This window comes from Polyergus mexicanus, unplaced genomic scaffold, assembly GCF_030449975.1.
Source record: "Polyergus mexicanus isolate NDT 795.1 unplaced genomic scaffold, iyPolMexi1.0 SCAF_24, whole genome shotgun sequence".
In the NCBI taxonomy this organism is placed as follows: domain Eukaryota; kingdom Metazoa; phylum Arthropoda; class Insecta; order Hymenoptera; family Formicidae; genus Polyergus; species Polyergus mexicanus.
Genome location: NW_027223344.1, coordinates 4005048 through 4016916, shown reverse-complemented (window position 1 = coordinate 4016916; position 11869 = coordinate 4005048). Strand labels below are relative to the sequence as shown.

General features: G+C 45.5%; 1 protein-coding gene across 1 annotated transcript; it reads right to left on the bottom strand.

Moving 5' to 3' along the window:
• Window positions 1-1322: 1322 nt before the first annotated feature.
• On the bottom strand, window positions 1323-2189 carry LOC138942983 (stromelysin-2-like). The gene has a single exon (XM_070313479.1). It carries the CDS (start codon window positions 2187-2189, stop codon window positions 1323-1325), a length of 867 nt encoding a protein of 288 aa, XP_070169580.1.
• Window positions 2190-11869: the final 9680 nt, after the last annotated feature.

The following is an 11869-nucleotide window of genomic DNA, read 5'->3' as shown; positions in this document are numbered from 1 at the left end:
CGCCGCTTCTAGCGCGCGATCCGCTGTCGCGATTCTTTGGGGGGGCGCGTCACTTCTAGCGCGCGATCCGCGAGCGGGCGGCGGGCGCCTGGCGTCGAGGGGGCGGGGGATCGTCGGTGGGCGGTCAAGCGGACGGAGGGGCGTCCCTCGTCGCTCTCTTCTTCTCGAGGCGCGCGTTAGCACGAGCGCGCTTGTCGCTTTAGCGAGATGGCGAATCTTCGAAAGGTCGTGAAATAAAGAGATATCGTCGTTCTAGCGAAAGAGGAGAAGTGTTTTTATTATTTTTATTGTTTTCTTTTACAAATTTTTTAATATATTAGTACGCGAGTGAGCGTATCACGATTCTCCGAAGAGCAGAGCCTGCAGTTCGCAATCGATTATATCGTTGCGGTCGAAGTTATCGCTCTCGCGTATCATCGCGGGAATAAACGCCTTATCGCGAGCGCTTGCCGCGATGTTGAGGAAACGAGTTAGCTTGTTGTCCACGCGCGCGGTTAAACCGCTTAAAGATGCAACGATGCGGTTGACGCAAAGTTCCAGATTTAATATATTTATGACGGTGCTCTTCGATACGGCTAGGCGAATTTTAGGCGTTTCGAGACGAAGTATTCGGAGATTGTTGAGTTTGCCGAATCGTAGCGTCAACTGTCCGATGTGTATTGGCGTCGGGCGCGCCTCGTCGCGCTCGTCGGAGCGAAAGTGCGACAGAAGCGCGGGTCGTAGATCGAGCAGTCCCTTCAACGAATCCGGCGTTAGCGAGATCTCTTTGCCGTGACAATCTCCGAGGACGATTTCTACGAAAGAGGGTCGGCTGACGTTAACGCTAATTTCCAGATGTTTATATGCGGTTTTGGTCAATGGATAGCGTCTTCCTAAGATTCTGAGCGGTCGCGCGACCGAGACGTCCGCGTCGTGTCTTGGCGTCCGATCGCGATCTCGTCTAAAAATAGATATGAGCGATGAGAGAAACGGTGCTAGCGAATTATTAGTTCGAATAAATGTTCGATAGTCTTACCCATTGTCCATTTTAGCTTTTTTAGCGTATTCCGCGCTATCTTCGCGGTCTCGTTCGGTTAGTCTCGATCGATCGTCGAATGAGTGTTGCTGCTGCGGTTGTCCCCCCATTGTCGCGTACATCGTCGCTCGTTTTTTCTCGTTCTTTCTTGTTTGTTCTTTTTCGCGCGTTAGATTCGGTGTTCTCCATCAATAATGAAGCGCTTAACGGATGGACGGGTTTATATACTCGCGTAGAGATCGCTTCTTCCCCTTTCGCGCGTTTTCTTTTATATATTCTATTTTTAAAAAATAACGGTAGGATCGCTCTAGTCGTTCTCATCGTCGATCCTCTCTTTCTCGATCGTGTCGCTGAGACGATAGACGCGACTAAGGAGATCGCGCAATTGCCTTAGCAGTCCATCCGTAGGACACTCGATGCCGAGCGCGCGTAGATCGAAAGGACCCGCCGAGGTTACGGTATTCGTGAATTCGTTGAAGGCGTAGAACTGACGTTTGGCGAAGAAATATAGATTACCATCGATGTATCGGAAGGCCGACGTTATCGCGGAATGAATTCCGGGAAATATATCTTTTAATGGGGCGTGTCTAATGACTATCATGTGACACTCGTCGATTTCCGCGACTTTATCATCGTCGTATATAGCGTAGGTTCGTCCCGTGTGCGTATTTATCGCTGCGTTGATTTTAACGTTTCGGGGAAGTCCGATATCGTGGAGATATCTCGGCCAACCCGATTTTAGTTTAAGACTGGGATATTCCGCGAGGTAGATTGAATCGTTCGCGAATAGCGCGGGATCGCCCGAGGGTCTTCGATACGCGGCGGATAGACGCGTAAAATTCGCCGGTAGAAACGTCGCGTAATCCGTGAGCGTCATGGATCTACCGTAACGTTTCTCGATCATGTCGACCGACCATACGTTGCGGTGATTAGCTATATATAATCGATGATTCATTATTAGCGCGGCGTCCACGCGTCGCAATGCGCAGAGATCCGCGCACGCTGGGTCGGTCGGCGCGACGCTCGTCGTCGCGAGCGCCGCGGTGATCGCGGGAGTCGCCGTTGGATAGTTTCCGTCGTCCTGAGATCCGTACAGATTCTGTATAGCGAGAATGTCTTCTATGCTCAGCTTAACTGGAAATTGATTCTCGATGTCGGATATGTACGGGGACATTATAGAGTCATTGCGCATGCTATGCTGTAGACCCAATGCGTGGCCGATCTCGTGCGTTAGCGTTTGTAGCAGGTGATGCGTGTCGGGAGGATTTTTGTTTAGATACACGTGCCACGGTTCGGAATCGTCGACGATGTGAAGTCGGTTGTTCCAGAGGGAAAGAACGCGTGAGCTAGGGCTCCTCCCGGACCGTCGAAGGCTGCCGGGCAAATACCGACGTTTCGACGATTCGCGTAAGTGTGCGCGCCCGTTCGATACGATATTAATATATCGGGGTGTAACGGGTCGCGCGCGAAAGTTAGCGATGAGTTCGCCGCCCATAACGCGAACGCCGTTTCGGCGGTTTGCGAGATTTCCTCGCTAGCCACCTGAAAATTCCATGCGAGACGCGTCTTCGGCCATTTTCGCGCGATCGGGCTATACGCGCGATCGGGAATATCTGCGAGACCGCATCGCGGTTTACGCATAAGGTTTCCCGATAATTGATAATATTCTTGAAACAGCGATAGCGCGCGACGCAGAGATGTCGCGTTATCGGACGACAGTGATTCTCCATCGTCTTTTAGAAAACCGTATACGCGCAGAAAACGAAGCGCCTCGATTCTTTCCGAGTCGAAGGGCACGGCGACCGTCGTAGCGACGAGCATCGTCGCTAGAGTGAGAACCGTCCTCGTGTTAGTCATCGCGCGAAGCGGGGAAGACGCGGTAAACTGTTGAGAGACGCCGAGCACGATTGATTCGCGCGTTCCGCGAGGCGCCTATTTTTATCGGCGACGAATAATGTGGGTGGGTGGGGAGAGGGAGAGGGAAACGCGTTTCTTTCGACCTCGAGCGTTCGGAATGCGCGTTATCTAGCGGACGCGCTCGAGTTCCTCTTTTGTTTTTTCTATTTTATTATTCGTTTGTCTTCTAAGAAGGACACTCGATGAGCGATTAAAGATATCCCTTCCAACGATACGCGTTATCTAACGGATGTTTTCTGTTATTTCTATTTTATTATTCGTTTGTCCTCTAAGAAGGACATTCGATGAGCGATTAAAGATATCCCTTTCAACGATGCGCGTTATCTAACGGATGTTTTCTGTTATTTCTATTTTATTATTCGTTTGTCTCCTAAGAAGGACACTCGATGAGCGATTAGAGATATCTCCTTCCGGTAACGATAAATTGGAGATATCTCCTTCCGGTAACGATAAATTAGAGACACCCCTTAGATGCCCCCTAGATACTTCTTTCCGGCGATGATGATCTCATTGTTCGCAGAGTATTCGGAATGCGCGTTATCTAACGGATGTTTTTTGTTATTTCTATTTTTATTATTCATTTGTCCTCTAAAAGGGACACTCGATGAGCGAGTAGAGATACCTCCCTTCCGGCAACGGAACGGTCGCGGAAGGAAGATGCGGCACGATCGATAAATCGTACCGCAACATCCGCGCGTCGATCTTTATAAAACGCGAGATCGTTTCGAGAAGCGTTAAAGTATTCTCGCTCGCGAGATAACGAAGCGCGAAACGGCGGAACGTGAAGTGGCGAGAATTAAAATCGGTCGTGAACTGTTCGATATGGAACGAATCGAACAGATAATTAACGCGGCCGATTATATTAATGTAAACGGAGACTTAATCGCGATAAAATCCTACGTTCTGGGAGACCTCGCCACGGATTTGCGTGCGGAGGCGCAAGGTGTTATTGAAAATAGTCCGGATTCGTTTAGACTCGCCTTTCAGTTGAACGAAGACGTAGATATCGCGCGTTTAATGTAAGTATCTAATTGAAATTATAATAAATTATAATAAATTATAATAAATTATAATAAATTATAATATTTTTACTAATTTTTACTTTTACTAATTTTTACTTTTACTAATTTTTACTAATTTTTACTTTTGTATTTTAGACAAGAAATAGAGAGCTGTATAAGAACGGCGCGAGAATCGCTCTACGATTTAATAACTAGAACGAGGACTATGCTCGCACAAGCGCAAAGCGTTCATAGCGCATTGCGCGACGCTCGTCGACGCGGCGAGCGCGACTTCGCCGTTCCCGAGGTTAGGCGAGTCGCATCGCCGATCGACGAGGAGCGCGAATCGCGACCGATCGGCGAGGAGCTCGAATTGCGATCGATGGAGGACGAGGCCGAACCGGCGACGGTCGACAAGGGTGAATCGCGGGCGAATGTACGATTGGCGAACTATGAGCCCGAATCGCAACCGTTCGACACGGAGTAATTTTACGCGTTAATAAAGCGCATTTGTAAGATATGATTTTTATGAATAAATGCTATACGTTAAGCGAAACGTTGATTCTTTACGCTTTTCTTTCCTTCTTCCGCATTCTCTCGTTCTCGCGCTTCTCGTAATAACCATCTGTGTCCGCATTAAGTATAGTATATTTAAATAGTATATTTAAATAGATTTAAAATCTCTATAATTAAGTTTGTTACGCGACCGCGATAAAGGATGCGACCGCGATAAAGGAAAAACGCGGTTCGTTCGTATAACGTGTATTTTGCAACAGTATAAGTATGAGTATAACTAATATTGTTCGGGATTCGACCTCGACGAAGTCGCCCGAATCTTTAGAGACGCTCAGAAATGAGCGAGAAGCAGTGTGTTACGCGAATCCGTAGATCCGCTGGAGGATAAGAAGAATGAGAAACGATTTGAATGCGACTTGTTTTGATTATTCGTTTATTTAGAATAATCGAAGCGAGCGACGGCCCGTATTCCGCATCTTCGACGGATATCTTCAAAATGTCCTGTTAATGACTGCCTTCAACGCGTATCGGAAATCTTGTAGAGCTTCTTGCTAGAAGGTCTCGCGAGAACGGATATCTTGCACGCGGCCGCCGGATGTTGCTTGGCGCGAGGCAGAGGACATTCGCGGAACGGTGAACGCGCGTCGACTCTCGGACTCCAAACGCTTAACACTCATAAACTCGATAAGTTCATAACAGGTAGGAATACAGACACTGAGGCGTCTTTCGCACTGAGTTCAATTCTCGATAGTCTGCTAGAATGTCGGTTGAGAATTTCCAGCGAGAATGACTAAATCGCATATGACACGAGCGAGATTAAACAAAACAGCGCGAAGTTCACAATAAGTAGCGCGAAACGACACGAGCGAGAATATGACACGAGAGAATATCATACGAGAGAGTATGAAACGAGAAATTATGATCGATTGCTATCGACCAGCTCGAATCGTCGTAAGCGGCAAACTCTTCGGACCGATTTTGAGACGAGTACTCCCACTGAGTAAGCGACACGAGCTCGAATGTGCGAAAGAATATCATACGAGAAATGATGATATTCGAAACTATGATCGATTGCTATCGACCAGCTCGTATCGGTGTCAGCGTAAGACTAAATCGACCGACCGCTGAAACTCGCGCTCTGCCGATGTGAATAACAAGTTTTTCCGATTTCGAACCTTCGAGAACTAGCTGTTTGTCACAGTTTTTCATTCTAAAAGGAATGCGATCACGCGCCTTTTTCTTTGTTATGATCAAGCGATCACGCGCCGATCGGCTGATCGCGACGATGCTTACTCTCGCTCGTGTTTTTATTTCTCGAGGCAATCGTGTTAATTTAACGGCGACGTTCGCCGATTGAAATTTAGGCATTAAATGTTTCAATTTTGAACAAATATATTCATGATTAAACTTATAGATTATATAATTGACTCAATACATTATAATTATATATAAAGTTTAAAATATATAATTAATTTGATACATTATATATAACTTAAATTTATAGATTATACACAATAATATACAATAATGTAATATAATTTATAATATAATTTATAATATAATTTATAATTTATAATTTATCATATAATTTATAATATAATTTATAATATAATTTATAATATAATTTATAATATAAAATCAATCGCGCATATCGCGCAAACGATCGCGCCGCTCGAACCAACAATCGTGCAGTTTGCACGCGTTTTCTAACGCGCAATTTTTCGCGTGATATCCGCAACGAAAGGCCCGCGAAGCGTTCAGAGTTTCCAGACGTTCGATGTCTTCGTAATCGGCGTCGATAGTCTCGACGGAGACGGCTATGTCGCGATCGTCGGCGACGTTTCCTAAGATCTCGATCAACCACTTCTTCTTCTCGTGACCTTTGACATAGATCTGCACCGTCGAATCGGGGCTAGATCCTCGACATATGGCATCTCGAACGAGTTTTTTCATCGACCCGTAATTCGTGTCCATCGTTCCACTTTAGCTGGTGATGATTCGATATCAACCAACACGCTCGCGATTTTTCCGCTCTCGTGAGCAGATCCCACGACATCGGCGAGCGAAAGATGTGATGCGTCAATTCTACACCATTTCTTAACACGGCTACTTCTTTCGCGACGAATTTTTCGTTAACTACGAAACCTTGAAGATCGACAAAGATCGGCGCGTCCATCGTCGTTGTTAGCGATACTCGAAGTGTTTCTTTCTAGATTTTTCTAAGCGTTTTATTCTTTCTCCATATTTTTTCGAGTATCGTCGCGCTTACACGATTCTGCGCACGACGTTAATGAGCGGATTGTATTCTACCACTCGATCGTGAATAATAAGACAGTAAGCTGTGGTGTTGGAGGGGATGTTTTCCTTGCAGTCGAATTCTATGCGAACGTCCACAGTGGCGCTTTTGATCGACTCGTTCTGTCGAGAGCAGTCGATGACTACGAGTGGGCCGTGAGTTAAAAATTTATTTAGATTTAAGAGCGTTTCGTCGTTTTCGCATCCGTAGTACGTTTTTCGCAATTTCGAATACATATCGTATAACACGGCGACTTTATGTTTATCGAAATCTAGATTCATGTCGTCGTAAGGATAAAAATCGGAATTAAGATACAGTTTGACATTAGTTAGTTTGCAATCGTCGAATAAAGAAGGCTCTTCGGACAGAACGTTCTTCTTTCCAGATTGTAGCGCGAAGATAACGTATCGCGGTTTCTCGAGTTGTGTCGCCGCTTTGACGGCCCACGAGTGTTTGGTCGTGCTCTGTAGAAGCGGAAACTCGTAGAGATCCCACGAGCGAAAAGCGACGCTTAAGTATCGTCCACTATCTAACGTGCGCAATAATCTTAATTTATTAACATCATTCAATACTATATGAGGCATTCGCCATTGTATTTTTAACAAAACGATTTTAGGTTCTTGCGTTTCGCGCGATATAACGCAATTGTTATCGTTGCGCGCTCGTATTAAAATAAGTTCGTGTCGCGCGTTGATCACAACGCGCTTGTAATCTTCGCAAAAACCTAATAGCACGTTAAGAGGTACGCAAAAATTAAAATCACCGATCGACGAATGAGTGTCGCTACTAAATCCCATCCAGCGTTTTTTAATATTTTGCTTCTCTCGACCGTCAGCGACGCGTAATTCTTAATCGTGCTCGTTATTCCAACGTTTCTGTTTCGATCGATCTCCACGCCATCGAGCTCGTAGCGAATTTCCTCGAACATAAACGCCGCGCAATTGTTCACTAATCTCGTTACCGATGCGATTTCCCCTTGCGCGCTCGATGCTTCCTTCGACTCGAGTCTGCCCTCAACGTAGAGAAAACTGTCGCAAGGTAACGTGTACAAATCTTGCTGTTGTATAGGAATTCGTATCTCATCGCTATTTCCGAACGTAGTATTGGCGTAAGGGTTGTACGTGTGAGTCTCGATCTTGACGATGCGATCGTCGAAGATCGGCTCCCCACTGATACTTAGAATGTCGCACATTCCGCTTTTTACGAAGAAGCAGTCCTCGGCACGACAAAACCCAAAGAGCGCAAAAAAGTCTCGTTGGCGACGGTTAGTCTTCCTCCCTTCTTCCTTCTCTTTTCCGCGTTTAGAGGTGACGCGACAGCGATAATGGGCGCGTTTCTCGCGTTCGATCCGTTCACTACGAGCACGCTTCTCTACCGTTTTTGTCGCACGTGTAGACGAATCGTAATTTCCTCGCCGCGAAAATCGATCAATTTTCCGTTTTGGTCCACAACACGCACGTTTATATCGGTAATGGTCCGTGCGATGATCGGAAGGTAAATGATCTGCGTTGGAATTTCCGACACTTTATATCCGGGTGGAACGTTAGGCGCGAATTCGTGTATAGTATGCGCGGATTTGTCGTTGTGATACGCTCCTGTTGTGACGTTGCACTCTACTCGAATAAGGTTAATGGCCATAATATTTATTGGTTTATCGGATGCGTACCATTTATTCGGTTGTAATACACGAGACAAGAAACCCAGGAGCGAACCGATATTATCGGGTTTTGTGAAATTTACTCGATACGCGCATTTAATTTCGCTTCTCATAGTGTTATCGTTACCGCGAAGCGTTATAGAATTTTCACTTTTATCGCCATTCTCATTGTCTTCGAAATAATCGTCATCAACATCGTATATTTAATCGTCATCGTTCGTTTCCGGTTCTTCGTTTTCGCGTTCTCGTTCCTCCTCTCTCGCTCGTCGTTTATGACGAATCGCCGCTCTTAGATACGCGTTTATAGCGCTTAATTCGTAAGATCCTACTGGAATCGCGATAATCTCGTCATTATTATCGAAGTAAAATTTATTATTCGTGGAATTTATATTCGGTATCGTATTATAAGTTTCAAAATTGGTTAAACCTAATTCGTAATCGTCGTCGTTTAAATCGAGAGGCGGAAAATAACTCGCCGCGAGAATACTGCTTCGTCCGGAAAGAGTGAGAGTCAGCGACATGATCGGCGAGAGCGATCAAACTGCGTTCGATTGACGAATAACGGTTGATATTATAGTCGACGATTCCTCCAATCGACTTCTCGGAGAAATCGAAGACTCAATTGTCCGCAGATATTCTGATCGCGCGTCTGCTCGGAGCGACGATTGTATCGAATGTTCGCGTCGCGCCCGAGATAACGCGCGAGTTCGCGCGGAGGACGAAGATCGCCGAAACCGTCGTAGTAAATCGCTTCGTCTCCTTTTTTCGCGTACGCCACCCAATGAGGAGTGGCCTTCACTTGGACACAGTACAATTGGACACGGTGCAAATGCACACGTTACAAATGGACACGAGATTGTGCACACGGTTCAATTGGACACAGTGCATTTGGACACAGTAATTTTGGATACAATAGCTTTTGGACACATAAGAAAATACGCATCGTTTACTTGGACACCGCTCAATTGGACACTGTTCATTTGGACACCGTTCGTTTGGACACAGAAAGATGCGCACCGTTCGTTTGGACACCGTTCATTTGCCCACCGTTCGTTTGGACACCGTTCATTTGCCCACTGTTCGTTTGGACACCGTTCATTTGCCCACCGTTCGTTTGGACACCGTTCATTTGCCCACCGTTCGTTTGGACACCAAAATTTGATTTAAATTATACGACGTAATCCACACCAAATTTTTGTTTTAAATAAGAAATAGGTTTGGGTTAGGTTATATTTTCCGGAAGTGGAGCCCCTCCGCAGGGGGGGGCGGAACCCACTGTATCCATGCATGACATCCAAATATGCGAAAGGCTAAACAAAGTGCTAAAAGCAATGTAAAATTAATGACATCAGTATCAGAGATATATAAGTATGAATATATTTTATTTTGACAGATATTATAACCTTCAAATGTATCTCCTTTTCACGATTTCATATTTTACATAGATTTACCAGTATAAAGTGTTATAAGAATACTGATTATATTTTCCCAAAATAATTTTTATTTCTCTCCATCTGTTACATATTCAAACAAACAATGCGCATGTTTCTGTGTACAAATGAACGGTGTCCAAACGAACGGTGGGCAAATGAACGGTGTCCAAACGAACGGTGTCCAAATGAACGGTGCGCATCTTTCTGTGTCCAAACGAACGGTGTCCAAATGAACAGTGTCCAATTGAGCGGTGTCCAAGTAAACGATGCGTATTTTCTTATGTGTCCAAAAGCTACTGTATCCAAAATTACTGTGTCCAAATGCACTGTGTCCAATTGAACCGTGTGCACAATCTCGTGTCCATTTGTAACGTGTCTATTTGCACCGTGTCCAATTGTACTGTGTCCAAGTGAAGGCCACTCGCTCTTAACACCCTTGATTCTTTTTGTATCGCTTTTACCGGCGACTCGCAGCGCGTACATCTTCGCTCTGAGTCCGATAAATTCGGTCATAATCGCGCCAGCGTTCTCATCCTTCATCGCACCGGGTATTTTCTTATTAGCGAGAGGCATTCCGTACGCGTTGCCCGTTGCGTAATCGCTCGTATCGAATTTGTCGATATCGCGCTTCATATTCTCGTACATGTCCTCGCACTCGACGCGATAAATGAGACTATCCGTATCGGTGTACATTATTCTACACTTATCTCGATACAATGGTAGCATGTACTCGTAGTGAAATTCGTATAAACGAATCTTAGATATGTCGAGAATGCACATACCTACATAAATCGGTTTATTGAATTTAACCTCGAGTTTACGCAATTCTACAGCTACAAGATCCTCCGCGAAAACGCTTCTACTGTGAAAATTCGGCTTCGCGATCATCGCCTCCGCGCCGTATCGCCCGTCCCATCGAGTCACGAGTCGAACATTCGAATGATTGCGCACGTTCTCCATAGTTTTGCCAAACACGGCATTATTCATTAATTTGTATAGATTTTTCTCAAACTCGTTTTTCGCGTTAATTCGTAATCGTGTATTCAGTTCGATGTATTCGCGCAGCCATGAAGATTGCGCGAATCGCAATATTCTGTGTATTTTCGTAATGCGTAATCCGTGTCGAACGCTGCAAATTGCGATAATATATTACGTAACGGCTCTTATCATACAGTGTGGCGAGAAGCTTCTCGTCTCGTTTTCCGGGCGGCTTATCGCGCGTCGGGCAGAATGGCAAGTCAGCGTGAGAATCGTGAAGGTCGGACGGATATGCAAGGTCGACCTCTAGAATATAACCGATAGGCGAGTCCGATGTCACGGACATTAAGTCAACGCTCGTAACGTTATCGACCCATCGAAAATTTTCGTAAGGCAACGATTGACACATCGCCCATCCATACAAATTATTTATATCGAAGTACATGAGATATGAGATACGACGATGGTTCCGAAGGATCGTATGACTGTAAATATTTGTTATTAGCGCGCGCGTATCTGTTGGAACATTGACTTAGCCCGCCGCGTATTCCGCGTTCCACGAACATCACCATATCAATGTCGGTTAATAATTCGAATCGCACACCCGTATACTTTAACATAGCGTCTCATGTGTATCCCGGTAACGTGTAATAATACGCGGGATCTAAATTATAACTTCTCATACACGTGTCACGAAAATCACGAAAACATCGGCCAATAGAAGAATGTCGGTCTTTAAATACAAATCGCTATAATCGCCTAACGTTTCGACGCGAAATCGCTCCCAGACTTTTATCGCGCGCGCGTAATCGCTCTCAGATATCGCGTCACCGGTTAGCGAACTGTGAAAAGCCTCGCGCGGCGGTAGACAAGTCTCCAACAATTTATCTACGTCGTCGACATACTCGTACGGAAATACACCCTTTCGCGCGAGAAGCTCGAAATCGGCGTCGCTAAGATCGGAAAATTCCGAACGCGCGATCCTCAATTCGCTTTTGTCTAGATACGACGCCAATTTCTCGAGACTCGCGCTTAGAAATTTGAAAGAATCCACGA

Bases quoted from the DNA above. Each gene is read 5' to 3' on its own strand.
- LOC138942983 (XM_070313479.1), bottom strand. From the start codon at position 2,189: ATGTCCCCGTACATATCCGACATCGAGAATCAATTTCCAGTTAAGCTG.